Source organism: Alosa alosa, chromosome 18 (assembly GCF_017589495.1).
Source record: "Alosa alosa isolate M-15738 ecotype Scorff River chromosome 18, AALO_Geno_1.1, whole genome shotgun sequence".
Classification (NCBI taxonomy): domain Eukaryota; kingdom Metazoa; phylum Chordata; class Actinopteri; order Clupeiformes; family Clupeidae; genus Alosa; species Alosa alosa.
The window spans coordinates 27339919-27356944 of NC_063206.1; the positions used below are offsets into that span (position 1 = coordinate 27339919).

At 43.3% G+C, this 17026-nt stretch overlaps 1 protein-coding gene across 6 annotated transcripts in view; it reads left to right on the forward strand.

Moving 5' to 3' along the window:
* The window catches only part of pcdh15a (protocadherin-related 15a), a 267430-nt gene that overhangs the window by 71552 nt on the left and 178852 nt on the right, over positions 1-17026 (forward strand). For all 6 annotated transcript variants that reach the window (XM_048269713.1, XM_048269715.1, XM_048269717.1 and 3 more), the window contains one exon: positions 9243-9350. In XM_048269713.1, coding sequence (XP_048125670.1) covers positions 9263-9350 — 88 coding nt within the window. In that variant the 5' untranslated portion in view covers positions 9243-9262. The remainder of the gene's footprint in view (positions 1-9242; positions 9351-17026) is intronic.

Sequence of the window (17026 nt, forward strand, 5' to 3'; positions counted from 1 at the left end):
AAAGACAAGCAGACTCCCTGGATTATAGGAGTGTTTGTGCCCAGGGTTGGGGCGGTTTGTGTTGTGGACATTCTGTCCATCATGTGCTGTCCATCAGTAAAGTTTAGTGTCAATCCATCATCTGCCTAGTAGTGCTGCAACTGACAAACTCCCTCCATCTTTCTTACACACACTCTTACATAAGCACTTACACACACACACACACACACAACAGACACACAAACACCTTCTCTCTCTCTCTCTCTCTCTCTCTTTTCTTTCTTTCTTTCTTTCTTTCTTTCTATCTTTCTCTCACATGCCATCACATCCAAAGGTCCAAAAAATCAGAAAAGAAAAACAATGTTGGCTGCCATTACAGATCTCTGCAAATATTTCAAAGAACCCCTCACAATGCTGAGCCGCCATGCTGCCACCATGTCATTTTCTGACCTCTTTCCTACATCCATGATGTCCTTTTTCTGACCTTTTCTCACCAGCCCTGCTGGACATCCCCACCACACAGACGCAGCTGCATCCCTGACTCCCACTATATGTGTGTGTGTTTGTGTGTGTGTGTGTGTACGGTATGTGTTTGTGTGTGTATGTGTTTGTGTGTGTGTGTGTGTGTGTATTTGTATGTGTTTGTGTGTGTGTGTGTTTCTACTGTATGTGTTCAGATAATTCAGCAGACAAATAATACATTTTTGCACAGCATACTGCTTTAATTAAAAATATAGATATTGATACGATATACTGTATTGCGCAAGTGGTGATACGATATATATCGATATTTTGATATCGAAAGCACAGCCCTAACACACACACACACACACACACTCAACCACTCATTCACTCATTCACTCATTCACTCACTTACTGTGTGTGTGTGTGTGTGTGTGTGTGTGTACATGTATATGTGTTTATGTATGTGTCTGTGAGTCTTTCATTCTCTCTACCACCCTCTCTACACACACACACAGACACACACACACAAAATTATTTCCTAAAATAGAGCATTATGCCCAGACTTACTGTGTATGTACCAGTCACTGCAAGAATGACCACTAAATGACCAAAGTCTTCAACCTCTACCCCTTTGTGTGTGTTTGTGTGTGCGTGCGTGCGTGCGTGCGTGAGTGTGTGTGTGTTTATGTGTGTGTATGCGTGTGTGTGTGTTTATGTGTGTGTGTGAGTATGTGTGTGTGTGTGTGTGTGGGACTCCACAGCCAGCAGGCTAATGTTAAGACTAGCGCATTAAACCGAATGCACACTGGCTGGCACTGACAAGAGTGCATTACAGTCTGCTGGCGATGTTTATTTTCACTGCTTTCTATTACTAACCTGCACACCTGCACAGAACCCATTCACCACTCACACGCTGATTACGATTTAGCTCTATTTCTGTCCGTGCCGCTCATCAAAATCCTTTGTTTTATAACCGATTGTGACAACATTCACATTGCCGCTGCTGTGCATGGCCAGGCGCTAGAATGTGCCGGCACCGCCATTTCAGTGTTCGGCGCACAGCAAGCTTTACAGTAAAGGAGGAGAGCTGGGGAAAGGAGTGGTGATGGTTGCAGGTCCCAGTGCTGCATATTTGGCTTTAGGGAGAGAGTGACAGTGGCTTTGAGGCTTGATCCCCTTGAGCATTTGGTGTGTCTATAGGGATTGGCTTAACTCTGACAGGCTTGATTTCTGCACCACACCACACATACACGCACACAGCAGTCAATTAGATTGTTTTAGAAAATGGAAACCATGTGTGAAAAATCCCCGTGTGGGATATCAGGGAGAATCGTTGTCGGTTGTGTCTGTTTATAGCTGCTATTCGGAGGTTGGGTGGTGTACCATACTCTGGCCTCTTACATCCATCTGCCTTACGATGCTGGGTCAGAGCGGATCATTAAATCTAGAGAGGACTGTCCAATTGAACCAGTGAAAGACTGGCCTTTCCCCTCACTTGCAGTGGATGCTTTCTCTGCAGGTTGTAGTGTTCAGTCTTCCTGCGGCTTAACAAGCCATGGAGGTTGTCAGTAATGATGGAAGCAATATTTTTCTGACAAGGAGTCCCTGGTTGGTCATATCCAGCTGCTGAAGTTATCATTCATTATTTGTGTGTGTGTGTGTGTGTGTGTGTGTGTGTCTGTTGTGTTGTGTTGTGTGATATCCCACTCTTTGTCAGTGGTTGCCAGGTTGACTGCAGTGTTGACTCTGGCCTGTTGAGCTCCTGGTCTCACTAAGTGATGCATTATCTGAAGAGCAGAGGTCTGCTCACACACACACACACACACACACACACACACACACACACACACACACAGACACACACACAGAGAGCAAAACACTGCGGGCCCCAACAGAGAAGCTTAATAGCTGTCGGCTATAGTTTTCCTGTCAGGCGCCTGTTTTTCCTTTGTGGATCTGAGTCTTCTTCCCTCCCCTTTAATTCTTTTTCAATACGCTTCTCTGCCTATCAATTCCCCTACTCTTTCTGGAAATATACACATCACTGAAATTGTGTGTGTGTGTGTGTGTGTGTGTGTGTGTGTGTGTGTGTGTGTGTGTTAAGGGCATTCCGTACTCTCAAAGTTGGCATAACAATCAGAAAGAGAGAGAAAGAGAGATCACTGAGGACTCGTCCCTGGTGGAAGAGAGAATGTACTGTAACATCTGGTGCAAGGGATGCTCTGCTGACAGTTCAAATTATGATCGCCTGAAGTTCACTTTCATAAATAGAGGACATATGGAGTCTACTGAGACACTTAGATCCCCAAAGATAATGTGGTCAAGGCATGTCGATTTTTTATACATATAATCCCTTTTAATGGTATGGTGTGTTAAGATTATAATCACTCTTCAAGTGAAGGGAAGATAATGACTTTGGTCTGAAATGGAACTTCCTCACTGTCCTTTGGTTTGACATAGTCATGGTTTAAACTTGATAGATAGCAGGCTATGGAGGAGAGTTCTTTCTTTGCTTCTCTTGGGCGCTGTCTCGATGATCAGGTCAGCATTTTGAGCCAAAATTCATATAATCAAGTGCATTTCAGCACCGCTGTAGGGATGCGTTTATCTTAATGCTTGTAAAAAGCATCCTTTAGAATACTGTTTTATTTGGAATCTGCCCCATAGCTTTTCACCAGCCAGGCCATTGGTTTTGACTAAATAAATCTGTGTAGAATAGTTGTGTTTGTCCATTTTGATTTGGTCTCAAGGGTGTTTCTAATTGGCAGTTGTAAACTGGTAGAGTGGATCAATCAGTTTGTTTAGTCAATCAGAAAGTCAGCAAACCCAGGCAGATAATCAGTAGCTGTTGATTTGAGTCTCTTGCCGCTCAATTCTTTGTTTGGGTAAAGAAACAAACACATGAAATGAAACCACAACGGGGGGCGACACATGAAGCCAGAAGCAACCAGTCAATCTGCCACCATCTCTTCATCAACTGACAACTTCACTTTATTCAGTGTTTGCTTTCATGCTTTCACACTTATGTGTGCTTCAGTAATTCAGCTAAGACAAGGTGCCTCCTTAGTCCTGAATGCTGCATTGAAAAACAAACTGCCATGCTAGCTGAAAGACACAGTGCCTTTGTCATTTAATAGGTGGTTCTTGTTTACAGTAAGAGTGGTTTTGGGAAGTGCACCCACAAGCCTGAGCAGACTCGCACCCCTCTACCCCACCCCCATATTTTACGCCTATGACCTGACATGCCCTGGCCTAGTGAGTCTTGAGGAATGTGAAGTTTGGGCATACTGTATTGGCAAAATTCTTTATCTACCACCACAGGCTACACTGCTGAGTCATTTTCTCTTCTGGTTGACACAGGGAAAATCACTTGTCAGTTGTCTGGTTGACGTGATGTCGAAGAAATGGAATGCCTGCCTGCCCGTAGACATAAAAAGCACTCTGCTCTGATACATCCATTAAGACTAAAGCAAAAAGAAAAAAAAAACATCCTCTCAGCACAGAAATGTCAAATTGGCTCCAGTGCATTTCACTAGTATAGGCCCATAGTTTGGAGAGTTTGTATCTGTGTGCTGTGAGTTGGAGGATGAGTGTGTAGGAGTTGTATTCTGACGGAGAGCGGTAATTTGGAGGGTGATTGGATAGGTTTGATTGTGTGTGTTGTGATTTGGAGAGTGAGTGGATGAGTTCTGTGCTGTCATTTTGACAAGTGAGTGGATGAGTTTTAATGTGTGACGCTGAAGAGTGAGTGAAGTGTCTGGGTTTTACTCTGACTCCGAGGTGTGGGTCGGTCGTTGAGAACCGGTCGGTCCATTAGTTTATTGAGTTGCGTTAATGACTGCGGCCCACACACAGCCGCTTCATCCGCTCAGTTTGGGCTAATGAGCTGCTGAGCCCCTTCACGCTGCAGAGCCCCCGTTAGCCGGTTAGCTTTACCCTTTTCACTCTGTCTGTCTTACCAGAGCTGTGTGTTTGTGTGTGTGTGTGTGTGTGTGTGTGTGTGTGTGTGTGTGTGTGTGTGTGTGTGTGTGTGTGTGTGTGTTAGTATAGTGTGGCTTTGCATGCAGGTGTGTGCAACTTTGCCAGACATTCCAGTAAAATATGTGTGTGTGTGTGTGTGTGTGTGTGTGTGTGTGTGTGTTTTGTGTGTATGTGTGTGTGTGTGTGTGTGTGTCCACACATGTTGATTTTGTTATTTTATATGATAAAAAGCAAACCGATCCCCCTGGGATACCAGAGCCCGTGAACTATTACAAAGCCATAAATTAGTAGCTGTGCAAATTATTATTCATCTGTCTGAAGATTATTCTCATTTTAATTTTGATATGTTTCAAACCAAAAGCACAACTGTGGGTATATAGCAAATTAAATCAGCAAAAATATATCCAGTGTGCGATGTACAGTATACTAGTTTTTGAGGTTTCAGTATTTCTACTGCACATCATCAACACCTGGAAAAAGAAGGTCTGTGCACAGGGATTTTGAACTTTGACACAACTGTACAGTAGGTATGTTAAAGCAATTGGGTAATGTTTATCATTAAATTCTAAAAAAAATTGTTGTTGTTTTATCTTAACTTTAAAAAACATTTTTGATAGTCCTCTTCTGCGGTCAATTGGCTGTGTGCTGTTTGAAAGCATGAGCGTGCTGATTTGTTCACACTTACTCAAGGTCTGTTCACTGAGTGCATTTGGCTGATCTGCGCTTTTTAAAGTCTTAGCGCTCTGCTCCCGTTGTTTTCTGCTCCCCATATTGTTGATGCCAGCAGTGCTTTTCCCCCTTGTTTATGGGAAAATGGTTGCCCGGAGACTGATTTATGATGGCGTGCAATTTTTTCTCTGGCTAAGGGCTTGAATCAGCGGCTATATTAATGATGTTATTGGATCATAATATAAATGGGCCGGGCCAGCGGTTGTTAGAGCGACTCAGCGGTTTCTCCTGACTAGCGTGAAAGTCAGGCCAGGTGTCAAACAGGAGGCTAAAAAACCACGCTTGAAAGGGCTGAAGAATGTCTGCAGTCAAGGGACGACTTAGCACTTCCACAATGCAGACCATTGTTAGTCTAAAGTCCAGAAATTCCTGGTGTGCAGTGTCGGTCGAGCTCAGATTCATGAACAATACAAGTGACACTTCTCGGGGTTCCCAAATCCCATGATGTCTGAATTATTCAGAGAAATGAATAAATGTAATGCGTGAAGGCAGGAAATGAGTGTGTGCTCTGGAGGCTGGGTAAGGCTTCACTGTGAGGTCCATCACCACTGGACAGGGCAACAGAGGAGCTCTGTCCACAGTGAGGGGAGGGGAGGGGAGGAAAGAAGAGGGAGAGGAGAGGAGAGGAGAGGAGAAAAGACAAGAGCAGAGAGGAGAAGACAAGAGATGAGAAGAGTGGAGTGAAGTTCAATGGTGAGGAGAAGAGGAGAGGACAAAGAGAGGAGAGGAGGAGTTAAGAGAGGAGAGGAGTAGAGAAGAGAGGAGTAGATAAGAGAGGAGAGGAGTAGAGAAGAGAAGAGAGGAGAGGAGGACAGATAATGGGAGAGGAGAGGAATAGAGAGGAAGGAAGAGGAGTGGAGAGGAGAGGAGCAGAGGAGAGAGGAGGAGTGAAGTGGAGTGGGGAAGAGAGAAAAGAAAGGAGAGAAAAGAGGAGGAGAGGAGATGAGAGGGGAAGTAAGAGCAGGAAAGGAAAGGGCATGCTGTTCACCCCTGCTGCTTTACCAATGGCTGTGACCTTAGCATGCATCAACGCTCTGCTAAAGGTTCTCAGCCCTCCCCTTTACTGGCTGTATGTACACACACACACACACACACACACACTGCTCAACCTCATACATATATCATACATCAGATACCCAGCTGGAATCAATGCATCTGCGATTTCAGACTGATCTTGGTGAAAGATATGGCAGATTTTGCTCACTATTATTTTCCCCCATCTCCCCTCTTTTGTTTGTTTTAGACATGTATTTTGTTGTTCTGTGTCTTTTGTTAAGGGAACTTGTCATGGTGGAGGGTTGCATGAATAAAAATGTTGTTATCATGAATATGTTATTATTATTGAGCAGAAGAACCTGTCATCCAGCTGGGTGTCATGGTAACTGGAATCCCACCGTTTTGTGCTTAACTCTCAGGCCCCCGCTTAGATTCCTCCCTTGGAAAAGAAAGTCTTCTTTCACAGTAATGAGAGAGAGAGAGACTAAGAGAGAGAGAGAGAGAGACTAAGAGAGACAGAGAGTGGTCACATTAGCTACAAGAGACAGGCATCTCCAGAAACTTGCTGCTGAGTGGGTGTTACTAGCTCATCAACAAAGCTGTGCCTTGCAGGTAGTGGCTTGCTAACGCATCACCTCAGATGTATTTTTTGGTAACAAAAACTGAGTTTTTAGATTTAATAACGCTTATTTCTTGCTAACTTTGACCAAATGTAGAGGCAAAAAAACGAAACTTATTTGTTTTATATAGACGTTTATGAGTTGGCTCTGCCATCTTGATAATTTCTTTGTTAGTTACATTTCAAGCAATGTATGTCACGCTGCTTTCACTTAAACTGGCAGTCGCTGTGTCACATCGGTCAGCATTTACATAAAATAGACTTCTTGTCTATGTTGGCCCCGCTCAGCAGGTGACATAATGACCACTTGCCTCTTGGTGCTGTAAAATGCCAACTCTGATTGAAAATGAATGGCAGCTGGTCACTTTGCCTCTGCCTCTTGTAGCGAATGTGATAAAGCCGTTAAACCTGTAATATTAAACCAATATTTAATGTAGGTAAGTATGGAATACAGAGCTCAAATAATCACGTTGTTGTATTGAGATGGCAATGAAGCGGGTTTTGTGCATGAGGCATAACCTGGGTGAAGGTTAAAATTAAAGCTAAAAAAGATGCATCATTGAGCCAACTATGAGCAATTCTGAGGCATTGTTACTTGTTTGGTCATTGTGTTGTGAATGTGTTCTTGCCTGGAGAGTTGATTGGCATGTGTCGTGATTGAATGAGCCTGTATGAGATGGTTTGAAGGTTTTAGAAGAAGTGAACTTAGTGTTGAGAAATGTATTGTATTGAAAAATAACACCCTCTGCCCATGTCTCAGCATTAGTCACAGAGTCAGAAAGTTCTCTCTTTCTTTCTCTCTCTCAGTTCAGTTCAATGTAATTCAATGTGCATGGCCATTTGAAAGGAAATAGTGTTGCCAAAGCATAGAGCTCTCTCTCTGGAGGATGAAGGTGATCTGACATATCTCTTTTCTTCCCACCCATCTGCCTTTCACTTAAAAGACTCCACTTCAGAAACAGATAAAAGAATGGATAGAGGCAGAGAAAGAATGAGAAAGAGGGAAGGATAGAGAGAGTAAGTGAGGAAAGGAGGGAGAGCGTGAAAACTACCTGCATCTGACAAATTGATCTCATGCTTTCTGTGCATGCTGGTGGCAATGGGCTGAGCTGCGGCCTGTCGAATGTCCACTGCACTGAGGCCGAGGCCTCTGGGGGATAGCAGAGCAAAGGTTAGTCAGTCAGCAGAGGCCACAGGATTGGGCAGAGAGAGAGAGAGAGAGAGAGAGAGAGAGAGGGAGAGAGAGAGAGAGATTGAAGGGGCCTTAACACAGTGCTCAGTGCTCAGACAGGCCCCAAAAAGCTGATGAAATTCCTCTCACATCCACCGTCTTCTGGCGTCATAAAGGAGCCTTAGTCCTGTGCACACAAACATGCCCACACAGATAGAGGAGCACACACACAAACACACACACACACACACACACACACACACACACACACACACACACACAGATGCACACACACACACACACACACACACACACACGCAGAGGCCCTCAGTGTGCAGACTAATTTGGTGTATGTGCAACAGTGAGCCAGGGTGCCAGGTGATGACTAAATCTGACAATTGTCTTACATCATCAAACAAATCTCTGAGTCTGTAACTCTCCGCTGTGCAGGTCTCAGAGTAAATAACATCTCTCCCCCTCGAACTGTCTCTTCTCCTCTGTCTCTCCCTACTTCTCTCTCGGGTACAGCCCAAACATCCTTCACTTTCTTGCTCTCCCTCTCTGCCTCTCTTTCATTTCCTCTCTTTGACTCACTTAATTACAGTAAAAACTTCCTTTACTTTCTCTGCCCCCCCCCTTCCCCTCTCTCTCTCCCTCTCTCTTCCCCTCTCCCTCTCTCTCTTACTGTAAGCTCTGCCATATGTCATGGTCAGATATTTCAGACTGTTGTATTGGCATTTCTGTAGAAATGTGGTGTCCATCCCATCATTCAGAGCGTTACGGTTCTGAAACCCTTTTTGCCACACACACAAACACACACAAAGCACCCAGTCAGCCTCCACAGGCCTGGACACCTGGACTCAGACAGTGACTGTTAGCCATTGTCCGGGCAAATCATCCCGGCTTTGTCTTGTGGTTAATTGTTTTTCTATGATATTGTAAGGATTACTGATGATGTGCACAGGTTCTATGGAGACAGTTGTCTTCAGACACCTTCCTCTCCTCTCCTCTCTCTCTCTCCCCCCTCTCTCTCTCTTTTCTCTATCTCTTGCTCTCTTTCTCTCTCTCAATCTCTCACTATCTCTTGCTCTCTTTCTTTCTGTCTCTCTTTCTTGCCATTTCTCTATCTCTACTCCTCTTCCCCCTCTTTTACTCTCTGCCCCCCCCCCCCCCTCTCTTTGTCTCTCTGTCCGTCTCTTTCCTTCGTTGAGACTGGGGAATATTAGTGCTCTGTGTATTGTATTAGCGTGAGGATGTGAGGATAATGTTTTAAGGAATGCCTTCCCCTTACTCTCCCTACAGGCTTTGAGGATCGAGTGAAGATGCGGAGGCCGTGGCTGTGGATATGGCTGGGCATTGGCGTCAGCCTCCTCTCTCCACTCTCCCTTGTCTGGGCCCAGGATACTGAAGGTGAGTCCATGCTACCTACCTGCATGAGGATTGGGGATGCTCGATGGTGTTTTATACCCCCAACGTCGTCTTCCAGGCAGTGCTGCCACCGTCGACTTAAAAGCACCTTATCCTAAACCTAATAAACATTCATCAAGAGGCCTCTCATTGGGCGGTGTTCTGTTTAATTATCTTACTCAGTGAAGTGTTAATGCTCAGAGGCGTTCTAAAAAAAATGTCACGGTCCATTGTAAAAACAACTTCACATTTGAATGTTTGACTGTGAACAACTTATCCTACCTTGAGTTTTATAATAATTATATCATTCTATTAAATGACTCCTGCTGTTTTCAAACATCAAGTGAAAATGAAAGAAGACTGTTGATTGGTGAAAATAAAGTATTCTGTGCAGTGAGTCTGTGCAGTGAGTAAGCCTTTCTGGTAGTGAGTATGTCTCAAGAGATGGGCTAGCGAAAGACGCTAGCACCCGTAGCTGTTAGCTTCCTTGCTAGCACGCCAGCCTTCCAGGCCAGTGGTGCAAGTTTGTGGGTTCGTGGCTGGTGCTGGACCACGTCGTCAACACAATGCGCTAGAGCTAATGCCCCTCTCTATCTTCAAAAAACTCCTGTCATGAACACCCAGCTCTTCCAAAAGTACCTCCTCTCCTAGCACTACCAACTGGACATGCTTAATCTAGCACTCACCAATTGACTATCCCTCTTCTGCTTCCCTTACCTTGACTTAACTCTACTAGAACGATCACTCAATTCTCTGCGAGTAGTACTTATTGCTGCACTAACATTCACTGTACCTTGATTGTTCCCTTTTAGTAAGTCACTTTGGTTAAAAGCGTCAGCTAAATGAAATGTAAATGTAATGGAATGTTAGTCTGTCATTGGGAGCACAGTCTTCACAGTAGCCTACACTGCTCACTGTCATTGGGAGCACAGTCTTCACAGTAGCCTCCACTGCTCACTGTCATTGGGAGCGCATTCTTCACAGTAGCCTACACTGCTCACTGACACTCGTACGCTAGAGCTACTGTAACATTAGCCAGCCAATTCCGATTTGTGCAGTGAGTAATCCTCACCCCCTGCCACCTTACAGTGAGAGACGCACTTACGACAGATGTTACCACCCGCAGGGTATTAGCCTACTTGCTAGCACTCTCCTGTCTCCCATGTCAGAGGCTGCGAGATTTGAGTGTGGCGTCGGACTGTGCTGTCAAACAACGCAGGTCACACTGAGAGTGTTTTTAAATTGTGCTTCACATTTACATTTATTCAATTAGCAGACACTTTTATCCAAAGTGACTTACAAAAATGAGGAATAACATTCAAGAGGAGACCTTAAGTAACAACTAATACAGGGGGCAGCTGTGGCAAAACAGGCTCAATGCTCATGCCATGTACAGGTCCTAGTGCCCACGTGGACCCAGGTTTGAATCCGACCTGCACTCATTTCCCAATCCCACTCCATCTCTCTGTCCCACTTAATTCCTGTCTCACTCTTCACTGTCCTATATATACAAATAAAGGCAAAAAGCCCCAAAAATATACTTTTAAAAAAAGTATCAATTAATACTACATCAATCTATAGTAATACAACAGTGATTTGATTTAACAATTTTGTAGAAGTGGTCCCAGGGTCCCATGTCTTTGTGTCACATGTGGTGTTTAAGGAACAAAGTGGTGTGGCTGTATGGGTTTTGAGCTTGTGGCTTGCTCAGTAAAGCATTATGAGGAGACAGGATGTCCTCAAGTGCAGAATGGGGTGCACATTGATGGTGTGTTTGTGCTCCTTGGAAGATCGGAGCAATGTGGAGCTGGGATTGTGTGATTGTGTGGCTTTGTGTGTGTCTGTAGGACATTGCACTGACTTGCTGACTTGCTTTTTGGTCACGTCCTTGTGCCTCTTGTCACAAAAGGAATGTATTGACACAAACACAAATGCACAAATACAAACACAATCTCTCTCTCTCTCCCTCTCTCTCTTCCCCTCCCTTTCTGTCTCTGTCTTTCTTTCTCATTGTGTGTGTGTGTGTGTGTGTGTTTGTGTGTGTGTGTGTGTGTGTGTGTGTGTGTGTGTGTGTGTGTCTGTGTACTGTACGTGTGTGTGTGTCTGTGTATGTGTGTGTGTGTGTGAGAGAGAGAGAAAGAGAGAGAGAGAAACAGAGAAAACAGCAGAAGGAGAAGGACATATACAAAATATGCAAATGTCATAGAGCAGCAGGTAGAGCAGCACCCACACAAAGGGATCAGTCACCCAGGAGGACCAGTGGCAGACATTACTTGGGTACATTTACTCAATTACTGTACTTAAGTCATTTTTTATATATCTGTACTGTACTTTACTTGAGTATTTTTTTAAAATAAAATAACAATTTTGTTAAACTTTTAACTTTTACTCCAGTACATTTCTAGGCCAAATATCTTACTTTTTACTCCACTACATTTTGTGACAGCTGAAGTACAGCTGAATTTCCTTTTGGAAAAAAGACTGTCCATATACATGCATATTTTCTATTAAGTTAAGTAAATTTTTAAATAATGGTGTTACCTAACCTATGTGATTGTTATATCCACTATTTACTACCTTGTTGACCTCTTGACCATAACTAGTCTCATGACGCCATCGACCAAATGATGATAGACAGTGATAGACAATTATAGATAGATATACAATGATAGACAATGATAGACAATCTGACACTATCAAACACAAAAGGGAAAGTCTTGATTTGGTCCGAAAGTGTAAAACATTCAACAAAGCAAAAAGTGGTTACTTTGAAGTATCTAAGATAAGACATCAGATTAGTTTGTTTTTAGTTTTTACATACAACAATTCTTATTTGATTTTGTCCTTGAATGAAGGAGAAAGGCTCAAGGAATGCCTATGCCTGTGCATAATCATTTCAAAAATGGTAAATGCAACTGTGTTAGTCATAATACATTTTAAGACTTTTACTTTCGATACTTAAGTATATTTGAAGGAAAGTACTGTATAAATAACTGAGGTGATTAAAATCAGAGGAAGGTTAAGTTTAAAATAAAAGTGTTTAAATTGAACTTTTTTTTCCTTCTGGTCCTTATCTGAAATAGATTTTTTTTTTAAAAAAAATCAATAATTATCGATATCGACTGATATGAAATGCTTATATCGTGATACAGTGTTTAGCCATATCGCCCAGCCACCACTGCCCAGCACTGAACTTTACATGTGTATCAGAAAACTTTGAATGGCCTTATCCTAGTAGTTTGTTGGTCAATATTCAGATAGATAGATAGATACTTTATTGATCACCAGGGGAAATATTCTTAACATAGGCATCATTTCAAAGCTTGTTTTATGGTCTGTCATGAAAATACAATAACGGAATTTAGAAAAATTGACCCAAGGGACTGGTTGCGCTTAGGAGGGTCACAAATATTCTTGCCCTCTGAAACAGTTTGGTGTCCAGATGAATGAAGCTCACAGATATTGTGTTTTTTTTTTTCAGCTTAGTGCTTCCCAAGGACAGTTAGCAATGAAAACAAGAATTCATACCAGTCAGAGAATGTATGAAAAGAATGAGTGCATTTACAGTAGAGAGGAGGTGAGAGTAAAGAGAGTGTGGGTGTGGGAGTGGGGATTGTGGCACCAATAACACAAGAATGAAACAGAATTAAAGAAAAAAAAACACTCTGATTCGTATCTCTTCAGCAGAAGAGATCTGTTGTCTGCCAAAACTCCCTCCTAAACCTTTACTGCCTGGCAAAAGTCCTTCCAGATCTTTCTTTTCTTGCCTTGGATGTGAGCTGGATCAGAGTGGGTCAGAGTTTCTTGCTGACCCGATATCCCACTTGCATTCCCATCAAAGGATCGTCCTATTCCAAGTCCAAGTGAACCCGTTTGAGTTTAAATGAGATTATAATTTTTATATGACAGTAGCTTGTACTCTGCTATCTGACCGATCTGACCGGAGGCACTGTGTAAGTGTTATCCATTTAGCAGATGTTCTCTGGCTGGGCCAGGGTGTCTGAGTTCTGTGTTCACAGAGAGCAAAGTAGGACAGAGCTCAGGGCAGAATTATACACCCCTCTGACGAACAAGCTTTCTAGATGATCATCTCATTAGCCTTTTTATGACGTTGCTAATAGTGTGTAAGCAGCCATGAAGGTAAACAAAGGCTACTTTGATAAATCTGATTTATGAAACTTTGTTTAATTTTGTAAAAAAAAAAAAAGGAATACCGGTAATGTTAGAGATCCAACTACTGCCACTACCAGATCCAACTACTGCCAAGAAACGTGTGTCTTTGAGAAAGACTTTCTATATGTTATGTGGGATATGGTGTGTGTGTGTGTGTGTGTGTGTGTGTGTGTGTGTGTGTGTGTGTGTGTGCGTGCGAGTGGGTATGTGGATGATGAATACTGTATGCAAGTGACCCAGGAGGTGGAGGAGAGGACGTCCCTCTAGTCCTATCATAGGTACAACCACTACAGACTGCCCGCTCTCAATCCAATCAACCTCTAATCCTGGCCTTCTCTTCCCCCTCCTCCCTCTCTCTCTCCCTCTCTGTTTCACTCTCTCTCGTAATGATCCTCTCTCTTTCTGTTTCTGTCCCTCTCTCTTGTGATCACATTTCTCTCTGTTCCTCCCTCCTTCTCTCTCTCTCTCTCTTTCAATCTTGTGATCTCTCTCTCTCTCTCTCCTCTTGTCCACCCACTCTATGCTATCCTCTGCTTTGTTAGAGAAGTCATATTGAGGGTATGTGTATGACAAGACAGGATGATTTGTCCTCACGCACACCCACTGTATTGGGGTCTTTCTGGGCCCTGATGTTGTGTTTGTGTGTGTAAAAACTAGCAGTGAGTGAGCGGCAGGCGATGACTGTGCCAATCCTCATTCTCTTGTCTTTCAGCTCTGAAATCCCCAGGGATGGCAGTGCTCACACAGCGCACACTAATGTGTGACGGAGCTGCCAGAAGATGACGATACCTATTTCTGTGAGAATTAAAGCTGCACCAGCTGATTCTTAGCCATTTTCTTGATAACTCAGGCCAGGTGTCCCCACGGCAGGAGTCCGGCTGAGACTGGCCTTCAAAGCACACACGCAAAAAATAATTATCAAGCATGGACACCTGTCTTTTTATAGGGTCGATCATGTCTAGTTTCAGTGTGAAGTCTGGACAGCTGTTTCACACAGCCTCAGTCATGACCTGGTGCACCTTTTGAAACTGTGAGTTAGGGGTTTAAACAGAGGTTTATATTACTTTAAACGTTATTAAACTTTATCGGTCTGTCTGTGACCTACTGCATTTGTATCTGTGCAGTGTTTTAACAAAATACTATGACGTATAAAGCTTTATGTTTGTTTTATGAGGTGCACTGGTTGTCTTTGTTTATGTATAAATTGTAATAGATTTGAAGCTTAGCAGCGCTAAAGCTGCTTCGTGGCGTGGGATGTGGACACTTGGGGTTAACAATGTTTACTGTTGTTCTGGCTTTGCTCCTGTTTGGCCCATCCTGATCAAACACACTGTTTTGTGTTTCATCACTGAGCACAGATTGGATTTTCCAGTTTGTTGCTCTTTGCACAGACTGGGATTTAAGTGTTTCCTAACAATGACGCATTTGGTAAAGATGACACGCTATGGTCGCCAGGACAACATCCTGGTCTTATCCCAATAGAACTGGGAATCCTATTTCAGGCAATTCCCTCCTTTTTAAAAATACCCAGTGGGCACACACACACACACACACACACACACACACACACACACACACACACACACACACACACACACACACACAAATCCAGGACATAATCTTAAATTAGTCCCAAGATGATTGTCTGGTATTTGTATTTTTATTGATTGTAAATTCCTGTCCTTAAATACATACACACACACTCTCTCTCTCTCTCTCTCTCTCTCTCACACACACACACACACACACACACACACACACACACACACACTCTCTCTCTCTCTCTCTCTCTCACTCACACACACACACACACACACACACACACACATACTGAACACTCCACTTTTGCTGGTTTAAATGTCACAGGCGGATATAAATGGCAGCAGCATTCATAAGAAATTATGAGGTTGAATGCTGGAGTGTTAAAGTTCAGGTCTGCTGAGAAGCCCACTCAACGCTTCCGCTGTCTTCTCACCCAGCAGCTCGGTAATTTAGCACTTATCCACTGACCCCACATAAGGTGAGAGGAATTACTGGAAATCCTTCACTTTTGTCTCAGAGGACATTTTTGTGGATATATGCACGCGACTGTGCTTAACCAGCTTATACTAGATGTAAATGTTGACCCTAAAGAACAAACGCACTTTCCATTATCCCTCTGGTCAGAATATCTAATGCCATGTGTAAATGGCACAGTGTCTTGTCTAAAGAAGATGTTTGGGTGTTCAGAAGAGTTCAGTTCAGTTCCTGGGAAAACCCATAGCCAATCTTTTGTCTGGAAAGCCCTTAAAAGCACAGTTTAACTGTAAGCACCATTTTACTATAATCACTGGTTTGCCCATCTAGATGAATGACACATATTTTAAAAACATCCTTATTTTTAGTTTTCGCCTTCATCACTTTCCTAATTACGGTAACCAGGAAGCCTCTCGCTGCAGGTGAGATCAAGGCTTTCACACTGTGGAAAAACTGATATACAGGGTGGTTAGTTGAGTCAAGCTGTCAGTTTGGAATAACAAAGACAAACCCAAATACAGATGAGCTGTGTTTTAGTTGGGGGGGGTATAGAGGTGTCACACACACACACACCGGTGAGAGGGATGAGAAGAGAGGGGGAGTCTGTCAGGGAGATTCATCAGAGAGATTGCAACCCCACTCCCCTTCCACCAGACACCCGCTCATCAGCCCCTGGGCTCTCCCAGTCCCACTGTGTGCAGTGCACTCCCTCAGGTGATGAATGTTTTGTAATTAAGGGTTAGGCTGGCATCACCCTCGCGGCCACTCTGATTACTGCTGGAGATTGTCCTGCCAGAGAGATGCAAACGAATGCAAATACAGCCCCCCAGTCCCCCTCTGTCTGCAGGAATTGGGCAGCACACTGTCCTTGGAGTGTGACTGACAACCAGCGTTTTACGAGAGTTTTTTTTCTAGTTTTGTTTATGTTTGGCCAGCTTGAAAGGAGTCTAATTCAAGCAAGGGTTTTCAGACAGTTTTTTAATCAGGTGACTTAGTGACGAAATGCTATTGATTTCTAATTGCCTGATTAAATTCCAGCCTGAGCCTTGAAAATGATATGCAAATTGGCCCCGCCACAGAGAATTAAAAGGGCTTTTCAGTCTTAAATGGATTTCCCCGAAAGTGAGGATTGATATGTCCAGGTTTTTTTTCCAGTTCTCTGAAAATGATTTGAGTGCATCAATACTGAAAGCTCGTATTTGCTTTTTGAACAAATCTCTCTGCTCTGTCACAGGCTTTTAACGTTGCTCTCTCTTTCTCTCTCTTTCTCTCTCTTTCTCTTTCTCTCTCTCAATTTCCTCTCCTCTGTCCATCTCTCCCCATCTATCCTTTCGTCCTTCCCCCCTTTCCTTTTGGATATAATCCATTTAATGAAAACGAAACCATTATTGTTGAATAATTATTGTGTCTTACTCTAGAATGTTCTGTAGGGATGAGTTGCTTCTTCTTAGTAATTTCCCTGACTAAAAAAATATTTCACCTAAAAATAG